Below are 26,482 nucleotides of genomic sequence, written 5' to 3'. Positions count from 1 at the left end.
TGATACCACCAAAAGCAGTCCTTTATGGTAGCATATCTGCTACATTGTCTTCGAGACAGGCATGATAATACCAGCTTTAATTCTCCTATCCTTTAGAATTATACATACGGCTTTTTTTTCTTAGTTTTTATTGGTTTTGTATTTTGTTTCTTTTTTTACAGGTTTAGTAATTTTTTTTTACTCTGTTTTCTTTTTATTTTCTGTGCTGTTAGTAACATTCTTATTAAATAAATATTTAGTTACTCTTTGACTCATTTAGTTTAATGAATTTGTCCGTAATCAGGTGTTGACATAAGTATCCAATATGGCCTACCATGCTGAAATAAGGCCTAGGCCTTATTAGATATCTCGCTCTTGTTGTCTTTAAAAATTTACAAATAATGCATCTATAGCCAGTAGTACAAATTAAGGTAATTATTAGCTAGTAAGAAATATTTAGAAACGATTACTAAGAAAAGCTTAATCTAAAACAGCGTTATTTTACCGAAAATTTAAGATGAAATCGCCAGATTTTTATAAGAGAGCACGAAATCACCCACCACCTTAGAAGAACGCGTGCCAATTGGTGCTGGGATCGTGGATCGGGACGTTCTTGCACTCTACCGGGTTGTATGGCATATGCCATTTTTGTTAGAACCAGGCAAGGTTACTTCAAGGACACGTACTCATATGAGTACGTGTCCTTGAAGTATTATCCCGGTTGGATTTATTTATCTGTGTTTTCTGATGTATAGGCCTTAAGATAGATAATTCCTGGCAATAAGTGGTGACTGAGTTTGTTCCGGCGTTTCTTCTCAGCACTTGCCATATGTTTGTCTCGAAGCGCTGGTAGGGCCCAAAAGATAAGGAGACATGTAAAGTGCCCCATAAGGGCTACCTTTTCTTTTTTTTATTATTTTCTATTGACGTTCATAAGTGCCACTTGTGGTCTAAACTGAATAAATATTTTTGATTTTGATTTTGATTTTGATTTTTTTGATTTTATTAGAACGTAGGCCTTATTTGTATCAAGTACCTTATTAACACAAGCAAACCATAAAAAAAATCGCGTTCTAAGTTTGAACTAATACTTTTTTATAATCGTTCAAGGAAGGCTAAGGTCATAAAACAAGGCATCTTGTTTTCTGCGCAAAGGATTTATGTCATGTTACAAAAGTTACAGAAAAACTACAAAAACTCAAGTATTTCATGCCTAAATATTTTTTCTTCAATTCTAAATAGTGTTTTTCGTAATAAGTAATGTTTAACAGAGTATTTAATTTTATGTTATGTATTTTATATGTGACTATTTTATGGCTTCTAAAAGCCGACGACCATTAAAACGCAATAAAGCAAAGGAAAATATGTTTTTTTTGGGATCTTCGAAACATTTGCTGGGTTTCCCACTTCCGACCGCTTCCCGTAAAATTCTCGCACTTATGAATAAATTCCCATTAAACCATAGGGTTGTGAAATGCATCCACTATGAACATATTTATCGATTCCGTGGCCATGGTTTGGTTTATTGATTGACTCCTAACAGTTTCCATGGCCATACGGATCCTAGACTATGACAACATAGACTGAAATGACAGACGAGACCTCCAAAATCATGATCACAAAACAATATCCACGTACTATCGCTATTGTCAAGTGTTCTGAAAAATTATAGATTTCAGGCCTATTTGGTTCAGTGGGTTTCTTTCTAATAACAACAAAGTACCTACTTAACACGCTCACTGCGAAACCATTTTTCGTAGACTTTCAGCCAGTGCGTATGAGGTCTTTTCGAGTCAATATTGAACTTCTTTACAGTGCGTATGAGACCTTTTCTGCCTCACAAAATATTGTTTCTAAAAATACTTTAAATATAGCTCAGAAAAGACAATATTGGCTTGAAACTTTTCTATTATAAACTTAAATAGATGTTTAACCTTAAACTAGCTTCGCCCGCAGTTATGACATTTTGGTATTGAATAAATTAAAAAAAAATATATGACATCTTTTCTGCCTCATTTCGCACTGAAAGAAAGTCCAATTTGTGTCTCGACTAGGGATGGGAATAAAACAAAATTTCAGTTACCATAAAATTATAATATTTGTTTTTAATTAAAGTGTTTTTCATTAAAACAGGGCAAACAGTAGGATTTGTCACACAGACACAAAAAGTTACAATTTTTTTTGTTTTTTTTGCAGCCTGAGTGCTATTTAGTGTTAGTCTTAATCTGTCGTAGCAACCTACGCAGCGCTTTCGTTGACCACCTTTTTTAAGCGAATGTTCAGCACATCATTGTCGGCCGTTTGGTGTAGTGGTTCGAAACGGACTACTATTCCGGAGGTTGCGAGTTCGATTCCCGCACAGTATTTGTGTGCATGAACATATTTGTTTGTATTGGACTGGGTGTTTTCTATGTATAATAATATGTATGTATTTACAAAAAAAAAGTATTTAAGTATGTTTATATCCGTTGTCTAGTACCCATAGTACAAGCTTTGCTTAGTTTGGGACTAGAAGCGCAGTGTAAAATGTCCAAAAATATTTATTATTATTATTATCTGCCAGTAGGAATACCTGAAATAAATGCGTGCGTTAAGTGTATACAAATGCCATTTTTAGTTAAAAAGTCAGTGTTAATGTGTCACCGGCTAACAGCGGGCGTCCGTATCGAAACTTATCACATCACTACTCTAAATGCGCGGCGCCCGCGCCTCACCCTGTGCGGTTATGAGGCCTGCAATTTTTGAGGCAGTTCAGACCTCACGGCGCACTGAACGTGATTAATTTCTATCCAGTGCGTATGGGACCTAATCGACCTCATACAATATTGTCTACGTCATTATGCTAGGCTTCGTAAGAGAAGCAATTTGATATATTTGTCTCTGTTGTACTCATAGAAATGTTAAAATAGTCGCCCCCCGCACAGAGTGAGAGAACGCGATTATGACTGCCGCACCTGCGATAAGTTCTGCATGTGGCTTTTTAGACCTCATAACGCAGTGAGCGTGTTAATGGATTAAAATAAACGTTAGTTCGTAATAATTTTAAATAATAGTTCCCATTTCAACATGTGATTCGTCTAAATTTAAACATTTATCCAACCTGAGACGCTTCAGTTTAAATCGAGCAATCATTTTCACAATCGTTCCAGTTATACGGACCCCTAACATTCGAGTTCGAAGCACGATTTTTGTCCTTTTACCGATTTCCCAAACGCAGCCCTAATAAAACCGAATGGTGGAATCCCGCCGTAAACCCTCCGAAGCGAAAATGCGTATTTATTTAATTGCTCAACGAATCATTAATATTTACTCGTTTTGTTGCGGCCATATTTTACGATAACTATTGTAATTCCTTGTGCAAATATCGGACGGGTCAGTTAAGCGGAATGAACGATTACAATGGTCAATCCATTGTTTGACTTTTATTGCTTGTTAATATTAATATTTGTAGAATAAGTAGTCCGTGATGACCTTAATTATTGATATGCAACAGATCCCCAGTATGAAACTGCGGCCCATGACCATTTCAGTAAATCTTCCATAAACTTATATTGAAAACATGCCCTTTTTAAATTTCTCTTTTTAAATGAAAATTAAGAGATTGAAAACTTAACGACCATAAGTAAGAGGTATTTATTAACTTTTCCTCAGGACAACATTTGTCGGGACTGCTATTTCTTTATATTTTGAAAAGAGACATTTCTGACACGTCGTAGGCAATGCAATACCTTATTTATTTTAATCTGGATTTATCTTTTAAATTGTTTTTAAATATCAATCAGAAGCATTCTATCGGAAAACAGGGTATCAAGTCCAGGAAACAAGAGACACAATTCGTTATCCCGCAAACTGGGACATGAAATAAATATCCAGCGATGGGCGACATCAAACGGAACAAATTAGCCTGTCGCATAATTGGGGCTAGTGTTGCCCAGCAATCGATGAACGTTGTGTTTTCAATCAGTGGTATCGACAGGGTTAGTCAATAGCGATAGAGCTTATAAATGAAAAAGGTAAAGACATCAGCAATATTAAACCAAATTGGCGGAGTTTACCTTACGTCGACAACTACTTGCAGGCGTTGCCACGTAATTTTGTGACTGAAAAAGTGCGTGAAGATACAGTAGGTAGAACAATGTTATTTACCATAATAATAATATGATTGCTTAGCGCTTCAACATATCTGATGGCAAGGAGTTAGATCATTCATGCCAGCTCCGGTTTACGTAGTGGCTACGGACCTCCCTGTGTTAGTCTCTTTTCATTTTCAGAACCTTACAAAACGATCCTACATCCAACATGATAGAATAATAAGTACCTACTTTAGGTACAGTAATTATATTCAACTTTATGATATACATAATGTAGTAGAAAGCATCGACACACAAGCTTCACTATCGATGCGATCGTTTTCGAGAGAGCGGGCCGCATTTATAAACAGAGCTTTGATCTGTCAAGTGATTGGTTAGTTGACGCTAACAAGCCCACCTTTTTTAATACCAATCGGGACAAAGGGCTGATGGGTCAAAATCTGGGCAAATGACCTTTTGTAGATTGGCTTTTACGAGTAAAAAAACCTAATTCTGCTACTACATTTTGCTCGTTTGGCTTTGCGCTACTTTTTCATTCGTTCGGCAAGGCTAGTCTTCTTTGCCTAGTTGTTAATCGATAGAAACAATGGGTCACATGACGTCACTGAGGTGACAAAACATCCTCGATTGATTTCCTTCTTGTGCTATTTGTTTGTCACTATGTGAAAGTAAGTCTAGACAGTCTTGAATCCCTAGAGATTTTAGAATCGGCTAAACTATCGTATTATACTATAGATACGATAAATATAAACTCGAAAAGCTTCAGTGTAGATTTTTGACATGATCACTCTCACAATCACTCTTACAGCTTTTCCAGTAAGTGCCCCTAAAGATGGATATCGATCTACATAGTACTCAATGTCTATGACCCATGGTTATAATAAGTACCAATACCTACCTACTTACTACAGAATGATGTGTTGTAATTAAACTAATAATTAACCAAGCAAGCCCAAGTAAGTGCTCGCTATAGCTTTTTACTATTTTCGGGCAATGCCCTATTAATGGACAAGTAACAAGTATAAGAATTCCTTAATTCCGTGACTACTAAAGTAGGTCAGAATGTGAACCACCCAGTAAACTTCATAAGAAATATAGTCGTAAATACACATAAAGCACGAGCAAATAAAAGCGGAAAGACTGATTTATTTGTAGTCATAGAACATCATCCATAAATAGCTTACTGACAACGAAAGCTGAAACCCAAATGATACTAATAAATCCACGGCAGAGTGATCGTGTTACTGCCACATGGCATTAGCGTAACATGTTAAAATATTATAAGGCACTAGAATACCGTAGAAAAGTAGGTATACCTACGATGAACAAGTTATTGCAGAAAAAATTGAATAAGTAAACCCAAGTAGAAATAGCTGAAAAACGATTATACTATTATACTACACTAGAAATACCTAGTTTATTGTATAGGCTTTTAACTTCATAGTGAATAATTTTTCTCCAAAAGGTTAAGTAAATATTATTTCCATAATAGTGATGAGCAAACCTTAAACAACTTAAACTTTGTGGGTAAACCCTAAGAGGGAAAAATTTACCATATAATCCTGAACACTCCTAGAAAAAAGATCTGTGTCAGATTAAATCCAACACAGCCAACGTAGCGAGATATGTTAAATCTCAATCGTATAGATAAGTATTGTGGACTCTTTTTAGGTCAACCACGCAATCTCGACTTGCCCTCAATAGTCATTATTGTGGCTTCTGCCTCTTTCTGACTTCGATCGGATACCCATTTGCCGGGGAAAATCCGTATCTTCATTCTTTACAGTTTGTTGATGTTGATGGTCTTACCAGTCTTACGAAGATTAGGAGTTGCCTCGGTATAAGTCAAGGGGACAGCCTTGCAAGGGCAGAGAATTAAAAAATAGTAGTGTGAAGCCTAATTGGATATCAACCACTGTGAATGTAATCCCGTTAGCCTCTGCGTGCACTAGGGCAATAATCTAATAATGTAACGTAGAATTTTTTCTTCTGACTTGCTGGGAGTGTTGGTTGGAATGGGGTTTCGGTAAAGCCGTGTCTGGCACGCATTAAGGCTCCATTGGGAGTCGCGTGACTGGCTCATGGTGCCTTAAAGACACATTAATTTGAAAGCGTAAACGCGACCTTAGTTTCAAACAATGCATAGCATACGAATATATCTAAAGTAGTGTGCCAATTTCTTATAGAACAGACGCGAATTATTATGATCCTTTTTCGTAGAATATTAATTTACAAATTGAAAAGTTGATTAAATGTCACAAACTTTAATTAACTTGTTAACACTCTAACTTAATTTACATCTTGTCATAACAGACACGCGAAAACAACCTAAACTACAAATAAATCACCACAAACTTTTAATATTGTTTTTCTTCGTAGAGCACTTTCGTAAATGAGATTCTGAGTACTCTTACTAAAAACTATTCTGTTTTTCTCACTTACTTCGAGGACGTTCGCTTCGAAGTCTGTGTTATTGACGAAATTTTCTTTTACAAAGATATTCAACCAAGTTACAAAAAGAGTACTTAACAAGTAAACATCAAAAGTAGTTTCTTTAAGATCAGCAGAAACTGCATTTTGATTTCTCACATTTCCCAACAAAATTGCCCCATTCCATATGGATGAAGTTGCAATGTTCTTTGTCTAGAATAATAACAATATTATGCCCCCACTCTTTCCATTCTGTTATACCACTTCACTTGTTGGCTCTAAAGTTTCGTTAAAAACGCAGACGTCTTTTGCCATAAAAAGGTCTTCAGTTACCGCCTTTAAGTTATTATTGGCAGGAGTCCAAGTTGAAACCAGTTGAGTCGTAAGTTGTTGCAATTCCAAACTTACTTTTCACAGCTCAGAACCCTTGATCCAATAAACCATGAAGCAGTTTAGAATATTCCTCTTGGATGCGGAATTCTTATTTCTTTTTACTTGAATAATGCACTGGGGAAAATAAGAATTTAATTCAGTCCTCTACAAGATTCCTGGGATCCATATTGTCTTTTCCTTAGTAATTGCGTTTCACTCTCAGTGGGGCGAACGTCTTACATTCTCGGTGCTCTGCCGGGTGGGTATACAAACCTCTTTGGCCCCAATTTGTTTGTAATTGAGTTTCTTGTGAAGCAGGAAGAACTAAAAGACTTTTAAGATCTAACGAGACTCATAAACGCTATGTCAAATTCTGTGCCGTATTCCTGATTCTGTTGATGGAAAAGTAATTAGGATCTACCATAAACTTCGTTATAAAATAAATTGATAGCAATTCCTTGAAAAATACTCGTGCAAATGTAACTAACACCTCTTAAAATTAATTCAATGTGTCAGACATTCAATCACTAGATGACATCACCGCAAAGCTTCCCGACCTTCATGATCTTTATGATTCATACTTATTCGCTCTGCACGATTATGAATATGTACGATATCACATATATGCAAATTCTGTAATTAAAATTCGACACTTGGAAGGTTTCCTGTGTCTTTATGGAATTCTCCATGCTTCGCATTCAAATGGAACACTATAACTTCATTGATCTTAAACATTTTAATGGCCCATTGTATCACAATCACAATAATTTTGGACTAGTTTATGATTTGTGGCGAGTTCTCTAGAAAATAATCTTCGACTAAATAAGTATATCAGAATATCTTTTAAACCAGGCTTTTTCTCAATTTCCAGGTAGTGTTGGTGTTCATCCTGAGTATAGCATCGCTCATCATTTACTTCATTGACGCATCAAGGTAACTATCTTTATTGAACCTCTGTAAATTGTTTTAATTCGCCGCTACAATATTAATTCATATATCTTGTAAACGCTGAAATCATAAGGAATATGTGAGTGCCACACAAATAAATGTGATCCGACTATTTGCTGGATAGATCTGTGTTGTGCTTCATGTTATTTTCAGCTGTACATTGTGGGCTGGGGTTGACTCAGTTTCTTGCAACTTTGAGGTAACTTGTAGACCTGTGTACAAATCCAAAGTTAGCTTAATGTACGTATTCTATCCTATTTTATTATTCTGTTCTGTATATTCTATCCCTGAATGTCCACGGAAGTTATTAACATTTCCGTGGACACATGTTGCTATAAATATACCATCATTTAGACGTCATTAGATGAAATTTTAATTGGCTGGATTCTAATTTAGTGAGCTCTCACTAAAATAGAAACTAAATCGGTGTTTTAGTATAAAATTGACATGGTAAATAAATCTGGATGTATTTTCACGCTATATTCTTTCGTACCTACCATCGTGTCACATAAATAAAACCCTAAATAAAAAATATATAAGAATACCCAGAATAATAAATTGCACTTTGCACCCTGTCTGTCTCTGTCTGTTTGTAGATAGCTATATGAATGTTTATTACCTTTTTACACATTTGATTTTCAGTCAAACAAATTATCTCAAAGTTGCCCGTTCCAAAATGCAAATTCCCGATATAATTCAATTCAAATCGTGGGTTCAATTCCCGCCTTAGCCAGTTTGATTTTTTCAAGTTATTAAGATTTTCAAACGTTTTAATATTTTTCTCTTCTGGTTAAAATCTTATCCCACTGAGTCCTCCATAGCCCGACTGTTTCTTAGATGCTTTTCCGTGTCACCTAACTGTTGTACTCATGTGTGATTTTGTTCTGATTAAAGTATCTCGACTTCCAGTGAAGAGGTGGAGCGATGCCAGAAATGGAGTGACAATATTACTCAGCAAATCGACCTTGCCTTTAACATATTTTTTATGGTCTACTTTTTTATACGAGTAAGTCTGAAGCCGTTTTGGGAAACTGATTAAGCGCAACCGCACTTTATGCTACAAGTGGTCGGACGAGAGCACATCAAGCTTACGACTGTGGTATCTTACGGAGTTATAATAGACGCTATTTTGCAATAGATAATTACAGTCAAGGACTGTTGACAGTACAAACAAATTTCAAGTATAAGCGCACACTAAACTTCGAATGATTGAGTACCTTTCAATATCATTTTGAAGAATTTCCAATGTCCATACATTTTGCGTAAAATGCGGTAGCGCTAAGTCTACAAAATTTTTACACATTTTATAAGACCCCATGTAAATATTATGACAGTTAACTCAAATGCAGATAACAAACCAAATACTAACTTTCCTTATTCGTATCTCCAAATTTCGAATTTATGAAATTTTGCATTATAAGATCGTAAAAGATCTGCAGCACACTTGCTTGGGACAAAAAATATCTTGAAATATTTGTGCCCGTTTATTGCTTATGTCTAAAAAGTTCACTTAATTATAATGTGTCTTCTCTTTGTTGCAGTTTATAGCAGCTAGTGACAAACTATGGTTCATGCTCGAGATGTATTCATTTGTAGATTATTTCACGATACCCCCATCCTTTGTATCGATATACCTGGATAGAACGTGGATAGGTAAGAAAGTCCTCATTTTTATACTATTAACCTAAACTGTCTTAACATTGACCCTACTCGACCGATCTCAAAAAAAGTTGAAGTCGTACATAATTCAGTAACCAATAAACAATTTTTCTCTCTTTCTTTCAGTATTACGTTTGATTACCTTTTCATTAACATACAAAGATCACATTACTGAATTGAAAGAAACCATTGTTGATTTAAACGCAAACAAAAACAAAATAGACAGTAGTTTTGTAAAATTAAATAACCACTATAATAGTTCAACTGAATTAAAACAATATTAAGTTTCCAGCATGCTTTAAGTAAAATGATAACCTAAATTGACTCAGTGTTAAATTATTTTACTTTTCGTTTATGATTTGACAAAACTGCATGGATATTGATTGTTGTATCAATGTTAGTAGCATTATCGTTGTCATGATCTGTCGTACTAAATCAATGTTTTGTAACTGATATCGGTGTTGTATCTTCTTCATCATCATCTTAATTTTTACCCTTTTTAAGTTGTTCTTCATCTGTTTCAGGGCTAAGGTTTCTCAGAGCTCTGCGCTTAATGACCGTGCCTGACATTTTGCAGTACCTCAATATATTAAAGACATCGAGCTCAATTCGTTTGGCGCAATTAGTTTCGATATTTATATCAGTATGGTTGACAGCGGCAGGCATTATTCATTTGGTGAGTTTATAAAAACGGACGACAGCACATCAAGATAATACCTGCATCTTATGTATGTAATAGATACTATTTTGAAAAAAATGTTAACCAACTGATGTGCCATCGACTGTACAATTTTAGATATTTTTAATTTTACAAAAAAACCGTAAATGTCCTGCTTGTTCTGAAATATGAAAGAATCATTTATGCAGCAGTCCCTTAGCTACTTGAATTAAATTTTTGCCAAGAAAACGACACAAATATTCATACATTAAGTACTTCTTGAAAATATCGAACCACTTTTGATCCTTACTTTCAAATATCAATAAAGCTGAATTTTGATTGTAACGAGTGGAAATGATGTGTTTCAGCTGGAAAATTCCGGCGACCCGCTAGAATTCGAGAACTCACAGAAGCTCTCGTACTGGACATGCGTGTACTTTCTCATAGTCACCATGTCCACTGTAGGTTACGGTGATGTGTTCTGCCACACTGTGCTAGGCAGAACCTTTTTGGTTTTTTTTCTCCTCGTCGGCTTGGTAAGTTTCATTTTAATTCACTACTTATCTCTAATTTAAATTTCTAAAACTGTATTTTATGTCACTATGATGACAGGTGTTTAAACGTATCTTTGCAAGGAGAGGCAAGTTTTAAAGATATTTAAATTCCTATGCCAAAGGCGTTAGAATTCCTGAATAGATTTTTGCCGAAGTAGTGATCAGCTACGTTCAATCGCCACGCTTGCGATTCCTTGCATAAATGCTAATTTGATAACAAAGCAAAAGGAAATATACCGACATTCTAATCAAATGTTTACATATAGTTGATGGGACTTGTTAGACAAGCGTACTGGATTATCGCACAGCTCGTTAATGGTTGTAAGCCTGACTAGTGCACTGTCTAGAGCATGAGATGTATGATACGTTCGGGAGACGCCGAGCGCACCGCCCGGGGGCCGCGTCGCCCTGTGCCTTCTATCTCGGCCGCTTCATTGGACTCTTTCGACTATCGCCGAACACTCAGCTTCATTTCGCGCGATCTAACTGCATGGATGTATTTTCTTTTTCTTTTGCTTTGTTATGTGATACTCACGCGATGCTGCCGGAGGACGTTACCGCGCTCGCTCGTAGGAGTAATGGGGGACTGGCACGAGCCACGTATAGTAGCCCCCGCGGAGTGGAGGCGTTCTGCTGGGCCCCGCCGCGCGCCGATCCCGCGCCGCGTCCCACCCACCTCGCGATCTCTGCATGCCGCACCTGTGCCTGGCTGTGTTCAGTTGCTCACATCACCGGTAGACACACACTCGTTCCTTTTATTTTTATTTCGCTCCGCTACCGGCTACACTTAAGACTGCGTCACCATAGATTTACCGAGACTCGAGGTGGACATTGTCGTGCACCACGCGATGGTGTTCGCGTGCGCCTGACTCGATGTTCGATCGACACCATGGTCTGTTGCAGGCAATGTTCGCTAGTAGCATTCCCGAAATTATAGAGCTGGTAGGAAGTAGGTCCAAGTACAGTGGCGAGCTGAAGCGTGAACATGGAAAAAGGTATCAGTTTGATATATAAATTGGTCGCCGAAAGTGAAGGCGATTCACTTCGCGGCACGCGCGGGTCGGTACGCTTCCGCCGTGTTGGGTCTGAATCGCCCGAGCTCTCGCGGGCGATGTGGAATCATCACCTCTAAGAAAGCTTGCTCAGTGCCGTCAGATGTATTGTGTCATCTACTCGTGTACACTTGCCGGCCCCGCGGTCCCCGGTGGGCGGCTGCTCGCCCTCGCGCTACAGATCGCCTCGCGCTTCCGAGCCGGGCCTTCCTCGTAGCGCCAGGGGGAGGGCGCGCTCGGCCGGAGACCGCGCCGGCCTGCTCGTGTTCACGCTCTACCAAGCGTCTATATCGAATGCCCCTCGTTAGTTTAGGAACCGGTGAAACCGATTTCTTTTTAAGTTCTGTTCATCGAGTAGTAGCGTATGTATCCTTAGGCTTTGCATGCACCCGGTCACGAGTCCCGTCACGGCTTGCGCCGGTCACGCTCCCGCCGCTAGCGTAGCTCGGCACGGCACCCAAGTCCCGCACACCCACACCTCAGCACCACGCAGACAGACGACACTCAAGCCACACAGCCTTGTGCGAGCGCGAGGGTACGCGGCCGCGGGCCGGGCGGGGCGGGCGCGCGGGGGGGCGGTCGCTCACCTCACGGTGTTTGCTGTGTATCGTAGGCTGTGTTCGCCAGCTGGATCCCCGAGATCACGGAGCTGGCGGCGCAGCGGAACAAATACGGCGGCCGGTACAACAAGGACGTCCGCCGCAGGTACCCTGCTCTCACGCCCCCGCTCCACGCGGCTTCCTGCCTTCCTACCTCTCACGGTTTCGATCTTGGTTGATTGAATGCGGAGTTTGCTAATGAAATTTATTAATCCTTCACTAGAATCGGTCTCTCGGTGCCGTGGCGCATGCTCGAAGAGTTAGCTCCCGGCGGCCGCGCCCCTCTCCCCGAACTAGAGAGACAGGCGCGCGGTCGACCGACGCACTACTACATGCCTTTTTTCGTAAATTTTCGAGATACCGTTGAGCTTTTTAATCCTTCTAACGAGACTAGATCTGGAGAGAGCCGATGTAAAGTTTTGTAATGCTGTCGATGAAAGTAGTGTTTGGTTTGTTCGCTTGCACACGAAGCCTGTCGCCACGCTGTAGCGCTAGCTCCGGCACCTCGCCACGAGTCCCGACGATCACACACAGCCAGTGCCCGCGCGCCCGCCGCGGCCCGCGCCGCTGTCGCCCCTCGCCCCGGCCGGCGCCCTGACCGCACGCCCCGTGCGCCCGCGCCACGCCGATGAGCTGTCGAGAGCGAGTCGCCGGCCCCCGCCCTGACGCGGCGCGGCCGGCGACTCCCTCCCGCCACCTCTCGCGACTCACCGGTCGACTTGAATGTGAATGTCTTGTTTTGTCTGTCGGCGTTTAGGCGATATTTGCCAGTTGTATCCCAGAGATAATTGACTTAATCGGCACTAGACCCAAGTATGGCGGCACCCTCAAGAATGAGCGGGGACGCAGGTGAGCCGCTGTCTTCACTCCGTTCCGTTGAATGTGTTCCGTGTTGTGAAATCTATATCTTCCTTTTCCTCTCTTAGCACGCTTCTGTGTTCTCACTTATCTTTGGCGGGACGCGAGTCCCGCAAATGTTTTTATGAGTCGATATTGATTGTAAATTACCTTTGAATTTGAGTTCAGTTGAATAGTGAACAGCAGATAGTGGCTAGTGTTATCGCTCGTCATTATAGGTTTCATGATTATGTTCTGTTAGTCGTATACGTAAAGGAATGTTACCGTACGCTTAGTGGGAGAGTTAAATGTTGAGTGGTACGTAGTTGGAGATGGTGTGTCGGCGTCGACAGCTCCTCGGCTGGTGGCGGGGGGCTGTTGTCGCGTAGAGCCCGTCCCTCCCTGCCTGCACGTCATCTGTATTCTGTATCTGTACTGTATCTCTTACTCTTAATGTTGACCCTCTTTACTGTTTGTAATCTGTTATGTACTTTTGAATCGACCCCCTCGGTTATTAGTGTAATGTATTTACGTTAAAATTCATAGAGCGTGGCAAGGCTGTGTGCATTGAGGACATTTTAAAAAGCAAAATTAGTTTTTAGATTTTGAACATATCATTCACATGATTGACATCATCTTAGCAGTGATACACGAGTCATATCAAAGTTTTGGATTTGTTGATTTGTAAAATTTTTACAATGTTTGCAATCGTCAATAAAAAGGTAGAGTTTTGTAATTTTATAAATAAAAATGAAATCAGTTCCTTTGCCACACCTTAGAGAATATAGATTGCATGATGTGCCTTAGTTTGTGCAATTTGCGTTTTATTTTAACTTTCTTTTTTCTCTTACTGAACTTTCTGAATGATTTTAGTGCGTTTCCTGAACCGTTGTTCTGTTGGTTTGTTTTTGACAGTAACAACATTAACCTCCATCATTGTACCGATCGGTCCACGTCTGTCTGTCACATTCACCCACCCGTTATGCAGCTGCGCCTAACCCCTTTCAGTTGAACTTATAAAGAATTGAGGCTGAACCCCGAACACGAACAAGAGATTTACGATAAAGTACTGTACTGAGACGCAAGCTTTTAGACGATATTTATATACAGTAACATCTACCAACCATTAATTTTCGAAATCCTAATAAACTTTCACAATACAAGACATTCTAGTTTCCAATACATTTTACTGTGTATGGATATCCGATGACATTTGTAATATGAGTTTTGATTTTACACTGATACTGGACTGGCCCTTTTACACTCACTCTACAGTCATATTTTGCAATGAATGCTATTTTGTTTTGTATGGCTGATGACCCTACACTGGCGCCTTCTAAATTCTATTACACTTCGTCATTGCAAGTGCCACCCTTCCCCTCCCCTGTTTCTGTTGTGAAATTATTATTTGGTTTTATATTATTTCTATAGTGTGGTAGATAGATTTACACAAGTCCTGAACGAAACTGAGCTTTCTAGATAAGACCGTTCATTTTTTTGTGGAAATTCAATGAACACATCAAATCATTATCCATTGAGATCAATTAAAATTCATTTGCAATTGCAATTAACTTTACAAAGAAACCACAAACTAATGAACAATACATTAATTGTAAATTATGGAGGTTATCGAACGCAATGTCTTCATTTCTTCCAAAAAAGTTTTCTAGTTCTAGAATCCGTAAATGTGTAGCAATCCCTAAATGTTTAATGTTACTAATAGAATTAATAGATGTTTTATTTGGTTCATCATTAGTTGATTCACAAATTGGCTGCGAAAAGAAGACGTTGTTGACTTGACGTAGTTATTTCACGCTTTTATCACTTACTGTTTTGTTTAACCCTGCCGAGACCTTTGCTTCCGTTTGATTTCTTAATTTGTTGGTCCCAGGTGTTAAATAAAACTTCAAATTGCTGTACTTCTGTCTTTTCTATCCTTTACTTATAAGATAACAGTAAGCTTCAATTCGCTTTCTTGAACGAAAATGCCTACTTTTAAATTGTCAAATGCTGCACAGCTTAAAGTTCTCTCAATCAATGCAGCAATTTCTTTAAACTCTTGCATTTGTAAATAAATAAAGAAGGCTTTCAAATTCTAAATTCTCTGCTTAAAGGCTTTTCGATTATTTTCAAACAGCTATTTGTTTGTAGCAGCACCTTTGCAGTTTGCGACTCCCGGCATGATGTTATAATATATTTCTAAACTTTCAGGCACATAGTTGTATGTGGGCATATAACGTACGAGTCAGTAAGCCATTTTTTAAAAGACTTCCTACATGAAGACAGAGAAGATGTGGACGTTGAGGTTGTTTTTTTACACAGGTGCGTATTTTTCAAGATACCTACATACATAGTTTTAAAAATAGACATAACAGATATATTTACATTTATTTATAAGTTTAAGATAACGATTTCTATAATGAAACAGATAACAGCATAATATTTAAAGTGCACTTAAATGTAAATTCGCAATCTAAATGAAACAGATATCCAAAATATTTGCTAAAATCAATTTTACCACTTGAGTCAAATCGAGAGGTGTTGAGGAATTTGATGGAGGCGGTGTGTCATGAATATCCGACGACGCTTTCAGAAAAGAGCCCGACCTTGAGCTGGAAGGTCTCCTCAAGCGTCACTACACCACGGTCGAGTTTTTTCAGGGTACAATGATGAATGCCGTCGACCTTGAGAGAGTCAAGGTTAGAGTAAGACCGAATAGTGCAGGCATTAGTTTATCGCACGGCCGTACTTATCATTGATCGCGTCTACGTGAACAGTATTTTTATTTGTTTATGTGCATACAAACAGATCTTGTTCTTCTGTAAAGATGCTGTTTCATAGACACAGTAGGATTTTATCACTTTGGTAACTTTATCTTGTGATTCTTTTGATGCAATCATTGCTTTTCACTAGGGCATGGATACCGGTATACCGGTATACCGAAATACCGGTATACCGGTCAAAATTTTCGGTATTTTGATACCGGCATTTAAGGGGAAAATACCGGTATTTCGGTTTTTCGAAAAAAGTGATCTAATTTTGCAATATCGGCAGTTTTTCAACTAATGGAAAGTCATCATAGGTTTTACACCATCTCTTTTTATTTTTATACTTATTTTTATTACTAGCTTTCCGCCCGCGGCTTCGCCCGCGTGGAATTTTGTCTGTCACAGAAAAACTTTATCGCGCGCGTCCCTGTTTCAAAAACCGGGATAAAAACTATCCTATGTTCTTTCCCGGGACTCAAACTATCTCTATGCCAAATTTCATCAAAATCGGTTGCGAGGTTTAAGCGGGAAAGCGTAACAGACAGACAGACAGACAGACAGACAGACAGACAGAGTTACTTTCGCATTTATAATATTAGTTGGGATTGATTCAGATGATAATGATTCGAATCATCATATCGATTCCAATAATCGATTGAGTCAAGTCAGTTCTGCTCTGCTGATATCATTGAAGCGAGCACGAGCATCTTAATAAGCACGAAAATATACGTATTAATTAATAACCCTCTCTACGTCCAATGGCTCGTCACCACATGACTCCCAAATCTTGAAAAGGGCCGTCTTAACCAGCGTATCCCTGTCAAGCCACACGAGTTGGATTTGCCTATCCTGGTTCCCAGCCGATCCTTAACTACGGTTGCTGAAACTCTTCCCAGCACTCTCTTGAACGACTCTGTGTTATCTACTATGGCTGCTCCTCTTCCTTGCACCCTACTGCACGACTGCGTTGCCTAGCCGTATACCTGGTCCAAGGTTCGACGCCACGAAATCAACTTTGTATGCGTGAAAATAGTTTGAATACTATTTCCCGTGCTTGCAACATTTTTCTTTACTGCTTCGCCCCTATTAGACGTAGCGTGATCGTATAATATCCTATAGCCTTCCTCAATTTACGAGCTATCCCACACAAAAATAATTATTTAAATCAAACTAGTAGTTCCTGAGATTAGTGCATTCAAACAAACAAACTCTTCAGCGTTTTAATATGAAACTGTTGTTGTTGATTATTGGAGTCGAACCTTGGACCAGGCATAAGAATAGGCAACGCAGTCGTACAGGAGGGTGCAAGGAAGAGGGGCAGCCACAGTAGATAACACGAAAGTCGTTCAAGAGAGAGCAAGGAAGAGCCGTAGTAAAGGAACGGCTGGGATGAATAAGGATAGGCGAATCCAACTCGCGAGCCTTGACAGGAATACGCTGGTTAAGGTGGCCCTTTTCAAGGCTTGGGAGCCAGCGGGTGACGAGCCATTGAACTTAGAGAGGGTCATTAATTATACGCATATTTTTTACTTTGTCGAAGATAAACACGAAAACGGTTTGTCTAAAATATATGAATTTCGTCTTATTCAATGCAGGATTAAATGCCCTTCACCTGCCATGAAGATTAATTTTCTATACTGCAAGTCCTTTATTTATACGGTATAACCATAAAACCGGAAAAATGTCCCTTTCGGGGGGCCCCACCACACTTCCGTCGAAGTCGAAAACTTAGGATAGTCTTAATGAGCAACAAATGAAGCTATTAAAACAAAACCTTTAGGAATTATTTCCGATTTGATTAATTTTCACGTCTTATTCTACTGGCCTATTAATAACTTTTCGCAAACGAGACTTACTAATCGTTCTTGGAAACATTTAAACAGTAAATAGCAGTATCTCAAGAAATACCGAAAAATACCGAAATTTCGGTATACCGGTAATTGAAATTTCAATACCGGTATCAATACCGGTATAAAACTTATTCCGGTATTCCATGCCCTACTTTTCACGGTGGGACGGGCGCGCCTCAGCCTTAGCGAGGCGCCTCCGTTCCACCACACGACTGCGTATTTTGGTAAATAGAGTGCATGGTAAGATCGGCCCACGGCAGGCGGCGGACTGTCCCCTACCTAGTGTTAACTGAGCGTTGATGACAGGAAACCGCCCGACTTGGAGCTCGAAGGCCTGTTCAAGAGACACTTTACCACTGTGGAATTCTTTCAAGGCACCATAATGAACCCTATCGATCTGCAAAGGGTAAAAGTAAGTAGCAACGATGATGTTGATTTTGAGCGTGGTGTCGGTTTGAAGCTGTACAGACTGTCATTTCTATAGACGTAGAGCGATGCTCGTTCTGATCTCTTCCAAGAAGATTTCTGTTGGAGCGATGTGGTCCCTTCTATGACTTGAGCGCTGTACGTGCCTGTCTGTTGCTAATGTAATCTGTGTCGCCCGGCCGGCGTTGCTGCGGCCGGGCCTGTGTGCCACCGCCCCGGTCCCTGCCCGAGCGGCAACTGTCTTACTGTAACCAACTCGGTGTTGTATGCCATGCTCGCCCGTGTACCAACCATACTCTAAACAATCGATATCGTTTGTACTGTACAAATTTACCACTGGCATATTGGCATTAATGGCTGCCGAAGAAAGGGTTTCCATTTCAAAATTTAAACCGTAGTTTTCAAGTACAGTTTTCGATTGTCGATATTGTCGAGTGTTTATGGTAAGTTCTTGATGTAAAAATTGCATGGCTTCGATTTCGAATGCGCTTTCGTTGCATGACCTTATTTCTTCCACCCACCTGCTTATTCCCAAATGGTCACTACCGAATTTTCAAAATTTGTACCCGTTGATCAAATCGTTGATAATTGGCAAACCTAGTGTAGTGATCATTTACACATAAGTGTTTAGTTCTGCTATTCCGTATTAGACACTTTCATGCTTTCTACTCTGCTTATTAACTTAGAATGTTGACTAACCCTTCCCTAGAATTGTTTGTTCGTGTATCAATGTGTTAATGTTCAGTAAATGTAAGTATTAATTTCTTGTTTACATTATTAAAAATATTTTTTAAATAAATTATACCACTATCAAAATTTCAATGCCAAATCTTTATCAATATTTTTACTCTCCCAACAAAAAATATTAGAGACAGTAACAAAAAATTGAATACATTAAACATCTTTATGTTGCCTTTTCTTTAACTTGGTGTATATTTAGGTACATGAAGCGGATGCTTGTCTGGTGCTAGCAAACAAATACTGCCAGGACCCCGATGCGGAGGACGCTGCCAACATCATGAGGGTCATCTCCATCAAGAACTACTCCGACGACATCAGGGTCATCATTCAGCTGATGCAGTACCACAACAAGGTAAACTGTTGCGCCATTTTTTCTTCTAACTTATTAGAGTGGTGGGTTATCTCAGTGTAAGAATTTTCGGTTGCCAGAAAACACCACTAGCATACATTAAGTAGTTCATATTATAATTTTCGACTTAGTCTCTAGCGTGTTCTTTGAAAGGTGCATAAAATATTATACCAATATGTTTTTTCTCAGTCTCCAAATTATTAACCCCATCAACTTTCTTAACTATCACTGGATTTTAGTTTAACTTTTGTCTTGTACGTTTCAGGCCTACCTACTCAACATTCCATCGTGGGACTGGAAGCAGGGCGATGACGTGATCTGCTTAGCAGAACTGAAACTGGGCTTCATCGCGCAGAGCTGCCTCGCGCCCGGCTTCTCCACCATGATGGCCAACCTCTTCGCCATGAGGAGTTTTAAGACGGTCAGCCTCCTTCACTATCCTCTATCTTTCTTTCAAATTTTCTTTCCGAAGCACATTCGAAAGCTATCACGGATTGGCAGCGACGTTCAATATTCGAAAATACCTTCTGTGGCATCTTCTCGAATGTGCTCTACCTAACATGTTCTATGCGGCATTTCCACAGCCAAGCGATATGGATGTGTGGCCTAGTAACTACATGCGAGGTACCGGCATGGAGATGTACACGGAGACTCTGAGTACGACCTTTGTCGGGATGCCCTTCAGCGTCGCCGCAGAGTAAGTGGTCGGATCTATCATGCCGTGACTTGACCCGACGTCACACCATCTATATTCCTGGGACGGCGGAACGAACATCACCAACTAATAAACAATAACCGCATAGCTTTCTCTCATTTAGTGTAATGTCCGATTTTGTTTGCCAGCTTCGTCCGTGACTGATTCTGTTCGTTTCGAGTATCATCGTTCATGGGTAACTGCACTGAATGACTCAGTTGTGAAGGTAGACCCGTTAGATTAGACTAACACTTCTACCTCATAGAGTAGAAGTAACTAACGAAAGGAAGAGTCTGCTAGGGGGAATCTGGCGTGGGGTTTCGACGGCGGCTATGACTAACAAGGCACGGGCTTGAGCGTCTCCTTGATTGATTGCAGTCTCCCGACACCCAAGCTTGGCAGAACGATTACCTCCAGGGTACAGGCTGCGAGATGTACACGGAGACACTGTCCACTTCCTTCACTGGGATGAGCTTCCCTCAAGCGAGCGAGTAAGACCCCTCCCTTTGGGCCTGCCTTCCCTGCACCGTAGATATGTGTGCCATGACCCCGCTAACTGAATGTGCACAGATCCTGTCCCTAGATTGTCGTAGGCCGTTTGAAGATCAGAACTGTTAACGTTTTTGATTTTCAGAGTAATGTGCATGTAATGTGGATAACATTGAATGGGTAGGTTGATAGTAGTTAGAATAACCAGGTAGTAACTATGATTTCATTAGATTTTTAATTTCTTTGTTATTACGAGCGTGGGAATGTTGATACAATTGTTTCTATCATCAATCTTTAATTTCTCTTGTACTTATCTGAAAAATATGCACTCTGATAAGTTTAGTGTAGCCGTAGAGTGAGTGCATGTAGTTCGACATTCCGAAATATAAAATGCATGTATAAATAGTAAAGCATGCGACAACAATAAAAATCCGTTTAGACATCATAATACATATATCATCATAAAATCAGTATGTAAAGTAAACTGACTTACCTATGAGCATTTGTGTTCCTGTTACCCTGCATGATGTGGTGGTCTTTCCTCTCGCTTCGTGTGCTTCTTGTATTGAAACTGTAACATATTTTATGCAATCACTTTATGTATGAAATATATTTACACAGTTTATATATTTATATGAATATACATGAGTAGCTTTCTGTAGAATATAAACAAATTGTTTAGAAATAATTATATTGCATGCTTAGTTAAATGTAAAAGTAGAAATAGTGTACCAATGCAAATATTTACAAATTTTTAGTTACATATGATTTAATATAAATAAATTATAAAAGTATTTGGAACAGGCATTCTAAAATTATTTAACCTAACAAAAATTAAATAAACTCGGATAAATCCAAGCTATTGTCACGTAGAGTTGATTTTTAATATTTTTCTTTTCATGGCTAATACTGTAGTATAAAAAAGCTTCAACAGCTACAGCAGCTTATATCTCACCAGGTTATGCTTCACAAAACTGAAGCTACTGCTTCTGGCCATCGAGATCAAAGGCGAAGAAGGGGCAGACAGCAAGATCTCTATCAACCCTCGAAGTGCCAAGATCCACGCCAACACACAAGGGTTTTTCATAGCACAGTCTGCCGATGAGGTGAAGAGGTATGTCCAAAATTATGTTGTTAGTGATACACTGGTAAAACTTTCAAGAAAATAATATTTTACATTGTTATTAAGAGATGCTGAGAAATTTAGAATAGCGTGCTCAGTAAAACTTACAAATCGTTTACAACTAATGGTTACTTCAGGGAATACACTAGTTTCTATTCAAAAAATTCTGTGATCTTCCAGAGCCTGGTACTATTGCAAAGCCTGCCACGAAGACATCAAGGATGAAACACTCATCAAGAAATGCAAATGCAAAAACTGTAAGATCACTTGCTTTATTCTAACATTAATGAAATACAATACTATTAAATTAAGATTAATAACAGCAATTTCTACTCTAGCTAAGAAGATTTACATTACTGACCATTCTGTGACATTCTTTCTGGAAAAATCAATGTTTTACAAGTTCACGAGCTGTGTCTTAACTTACTTCACTTAAACACAATCCTTGACTCAGATAATGTCACGTTACTGTATCTAACACTGTAGGATCAAGACACGACACAGCAACCCTTCACACTATGTACTTACTTTCTTTCTATTTGTGAGACATTAATGAAATTGTTCGGCTAAACTTTTAGTGACCGCGCAGCGGAAGGTTGGAGCCGATATAGGTAACTTGCACAACACCTAACCTCACAAATTGACGTTTTCCGATATTTATTTTCGTGTCTATATAATTTTGAGTTGCTTTAGTGGTGTTGCGTCCGTACCTCACAGACTGGATCGGCTGCATTCTCTTGACCCGTGCTCGTTCACACCTATATTTAGCGATCATTGTGTATGTCCGCCCGCTCGTGAATGGAATCTGCCACAATACGACGACGCACTCCGACACTCACCATTTTTCTATGCCTTTTGAGATATTTCTCGCTCTGTTCTGATTTGTATGGATTGAGAGGATTTAGTGCATCATTCAATGCGTCGACATGACGAATCATGTACCTACCTGATCAGGAACAATGAGGCCTCAAATTTTATGTCACTCTTCAAAATTTTATCAAAATTATCCGGTGCGAAACTTTAAGAGCTCAATCGAAATTGATATGATGCACTTCAAAGCCCAGCACAGACAATACATTGCATGTCATAGTAGAACTAAATATGGCAATAATGCACCGTCATTATCCCGAAACACTTAGTTAAATGTCTATGTAAATCCACGAAAGCATGTCTCAGAAAAGAGTGAAGATGAAGTACTGATAGAAATTGCCCAAGAAGAGTGAGCTTTGAAGCAACACAAAGACTTTATACAGCAGTTCAGGCTTGTCTGTGCTAATGAAAGTGACTAACGCAAGGGACTAAACAACCGTCACTTCATTATACCATCCTTCAGTTTGATAGAATCAAATTCAGAGTGATATCCCTAAACTAACACACAGGAGGAACTTGGTGAACATGGTCTTCTGAATTTGACGCTACCAACGAACATGAATAATAACGACTTCCACTCCATCAATGGAATAGGAGCGTACCTTCGTTCTTGTCAGTGTTTGGATTTTTACAGATGTCGGAATGATGATGATGCAGACTGGGATGGTGAAACAAAATCTTAATACATATCGAGGTTGTCTCGACGGTACGGAAAGGAAATGCGAGCTATCCCATATTACCGTACCTCACCACAACACGTTTAGTTTGTTTGCGTCAACTAACCATTGCCCATGACGATATATACTGAGCTACAGTATACGCTAATACACTATTAAACGTCACACGCAGCTAGAATAGTGCAGCAAGGCTATACACATATCTAGCAAAATAACTACGACGCTTACTTGACATGATAGGGATAGTGAAACACAGGTCTGAACTTTAGGAAATGTATCTTAGACTGCGGACGTTCTAACTACTAACCAAGCAAATAATCTTACTAAAATACAATTTCTGAAAGCCCATAGACAGGTTAGTAATTGGAACAGCCGATGTGAATTGAGCTGGCCCGCATTCTTTCCTATCTTAAACTAAGAAAGAACCTTCTCAGCTTTGCATCTCTGTCAGCATAAATACCTGTTTATTTGCGTTGTTTCACCCTCTTAAAGCAGGATGACTAAATTAGTTGTGACGATGAGCTAAACTTGTTATTTCTCGGTTCAGTGGCCACATTCAGGAAGGGCGTACGAGCCGTCCAGATGGTTGGCAGGGCAAGTACGTAACCTGTATCAATTCAATGTACATGTCAATGTGATGTTTAAGCGACTGTTAGGTGGAGGGAGCCACCTACATATAGCAATCTCGTGTCCTGTATCATTGTCTTGTCCACGTTTCTCTATGTGCATTATACAGCAGTTAGATGTTTGCCTCTCTATTAGCCGATATAAAACATCGAGAGACATTGTGATGTCGTTTATTTATTTTGGTGTTGTTGTTATTACATTATTGTTATATGATTCTCAAAATATTGTTTCTAGGAGTATTTTGATCCCTGATTTCTGCATCGAATAGTCCCTCTGATATTGATGTTGTGTTATAGTGTTAATTGATATTCATTTGTATTACGCTTTCGAATTGAAAAGTGATTTTTAATTATGTAAAACTACCCTGCATAGGGAACGTTACTTTAATTAGATGGCCCCGCCTCGATAGAACCATCCGGACTTGCAGTTAGGTTACTGCACCCGTCGGAACTGTGGTATACAATGCTATATTTCAATTATACCTTGCGTAATAATTTGCCTTTACCATTAACGTTAGTACGCTCGGTGATTTCCTAATGGTTCATTTTTCATTGTTCATAACCCAGTACATTAGCCTAATCCATTAAATTTAGGGTTCTAAAACCATTAAAGTTGTTAAACATTTATTTAGTTTAGAACACGGTGCTTGTCTAATAGTAATTAGTTTTTAATTTTGTGTGTAGCGTTTGTTTGTTGTTTGTTGCATGTGAATGTTGTAGTTGTTTTAATGTTATTCTGATTGATCTGATCAATGTATATTAAATTTGATTCCTTGAACTATTGGGTTTCACCTTTGACTATACCAATGGGCTTCTATTGCGCTAAGCTGACTGCTGCAGCTTATCAAAGGTGCAACGCAATATGATGTTCATACAAAATTGTCATAATTGTGATCACGGTCACAGCTGTATACATTGCAAATTGCCAGTATGTATTATTGTATTTATTCAGTGGTGTATCGGAATGCGAAATTGTGCTGATGTTTTGCAGATGACCACCACCCTCCCCCCACGTTCACGCCGCCAGAGTTGCCCAAGAAGGTCCATGTTCGAGGTACATCTCAGGCTCAAAGGACTGAGTGTTTTATTTTTCAATTTGTTTTTCTTTTTATCATCGGCCCACACTTCTCCATCGACCAGCAATGTGCTTCGTCCTTAGGTTACCAGAAGGTATCGTGCACTTAGATGCTTATCACGCATTTCATAGCGAGCACTTTGGCGACCGCCGAATGTCGCCGAGAATTTGAACAACTGCTTGTATCAGGCATGTACCCGGCCAAAACGTAGAACAACTTTACCTGTCGCTTGAGCGATCAAATTTTCCAAGAATAGTTCACGTTCAAGGCAATACTCTCACTTTTTATGTTTGATTCCTTTTATTTTGATCCCATGGCAATGTTAGAGAAATCAGAAGTTAATGTAACGATATGACTATTTTCACTCTGCAGATACGAGCAAGTGGATCTATTTATAAATTAGCGCCCGGGCTCTCTAAGAGTTATTTAAAGTCGATGAATATGCGTGTCCCTATTTAATCATTATCATAACTTTCAACAAACAACAACACAAATCTTAATTTGAAAACGAATATTAAATATTTAGCCTAAATATGAAAAAGATCATGAAAGGAGAAGAAGTGGGAATGTATTGATATTGAATATACGAGAAAATGTATTTAAATCTCAATATAATAGGGTATTCTGTAAAATATGTACCTAGAATTTATTATTTCAATCAAATCATTATTTACTTTGATTTCCAAACATTCGAGTCGGCTACTTTTGAGTTCCATACGAAGCAAAAATCTTTTATTTTACTTTTGCATCATGAAACTGGTAATTTGAAATTGAAACGGTCCATCGACCTGTGCTTCTTGGTAAACTCTAATGCGGACACTATTCATTTCTGGTTTGTACCCTGCGCCATGCATTTCAACTCTCCATGGCATTGCATCGACTACATCAATGTACTTACCTACTGTTTCCCTGAATGCTTGATACGCTTTTGTAGTAGATTTGAATGGAAAGCAACTATATCGTAAATGCTATGCGTGATTTAATTTTAATTGAAATATTTAAAACTGGATCTTGAAATCTTGAATTCGGACACAAATATTTTTAAAGCAAAATTAGAACCCCGTAATTGGCAAGCATTAATCCTCATAGAACATCCCAATCGGCTAACCCAACTAAAAATTCCATTCAAAATTAATTTGCACGAATCCAGTAACAATATTGACAAATAGGTCACCCACCAAATTCTATATTAGAACTTGCATTTCAGGTGAAATTGCGAGAGAAAGAGGCGAGGATACTAGCTGTAAGTACACAATTTTTAAATTGGAAACATGACACTAAAATTAAAGAATTACCACATACTTAAATACCTAATTAGAATCAAATATTACACTAGTATTTCCCTACCCAAAATAGAATAAATCAATGAAGCAGTTCATTTTTTAAGTGAAAATCATATCGTTCCAGATACACGTAGCATTTACAAATACTAAATTTTCAATAACCATTAAGACACAAATGTTTGACAGTGATAAATCGGAATCACCGGAGCGCGGCGCCAACAGCATTGCTATCCCCGATGGCAAACCAGCTGATGAACACCACCACGACACGGCAAGTCAACAAGGTCAAACCGAATGTCAACAGAGCACCGCCTGACACGTAAGTAGAAAA

The 26,482-nt window shown here is 39.1% G+C and overlaps 1 protein-coding gene across 16 annotated transcripts in view; it reads left to right on the top strand.

Annotated features, from left to right (window-relative positions):
* slo (calcium-activated potassium channel slo) overlaps positions 1-26,482 on the top strand; it is a 113,371-nt gene that overhangs the window by 75,665 nt on the left and 11,224 nt on the right. Inside the window, exons 2-19 of one of the 16 annotated variants that reach the window (XM_028303804.1) lie at positions 7,744-7,805; positions 8,730-8,826; positions 9,362-9,473; positions 10,004-10,155; positions 10,506-10,673; positions 13,100-13,191; positions 15,391-15,501; positions 18,104-18,209; positions 19,164-19,316; positions 19,579-19,734; positions 20,386-20,498; positions 21,455-21,610; positions 21,800-21,876; positions 22,198-22,230; positions 23,124-23,195; positions 24,784-24,846; positions 26,076-26,111; positions 26,338-26,470. In XM_028303804.1, coding sequence (XP_028159605.1) covers positions 7,744-7,805; positions 8,730-8,826; positions 9,362-9,473; positions 10,004-10,155; positions 10,506-10,673; positions 13,100-13,191; positions 15,391-15,501; positions 18,104-18,209; positions 19,164-19,316; positions 19,579-19,734; positions 20,386-20,498; positions 21,455-21,610; positions 21,800-21,876; positions 22,198-22,230; positions 23,124-23,195; positions 24,784-24,846; positions 26,076-26,111; positions 26,338-26,470 — 1,892 coding nt within the window. Of the gene's footprint in view, positions 1-7,743; positions 7,806-8,714; positions 8,827-9,361; positions 9,474-10,003; positions 10,156-10,505; positions 10,674-11,594; positions 11,687-12,356; positions 12,449-13,099; positions 13,192-15,390; positions 15,502-18,103; positions 18,210-19,163; positions 19,317-19,578; positions 19,735-19,897; positions 20,011-20,385; positions 20,499-21,454; positions 21,611-21,799; positions 21,877-22,197; positions 22,231-23,123; positions 23,196-23,713; positions 23,765-24,783; positions 24,847-26,075; positions 26,112-26,337; positions 26,471-26,482 lie in introns of all 16 variants that reach the window. The other 15 variants (XM_028303896.1, XM_028303796.1, XM_028303812.1 and 12 more) reach the window with 15 other exon arrangements.

The sequence above is a fragment of the Ostrinia furnacalis genome, unplaced genomic scaffold (genome assembly GCF_004193835.3).
Source record: "Ostrinia furnacalis isolate ACB-3 unplaced genomic scaffold, ASM419383v2 OfSCF0117, whole genome shotgun sequence".
In the NCBI taxonomy this organism is placed as follows: Eukaryota; Metazoa; Arthropoda; class Insecta; order Lepidoptera; family Crambidae; genus Ostrinia; species Ostrinia furnacalis.
The sequence above is the reverse complement of the archived record's forward strand: the minus strand, read 5'-3'. Positions and strand labels throughout refer to the sequence as shown.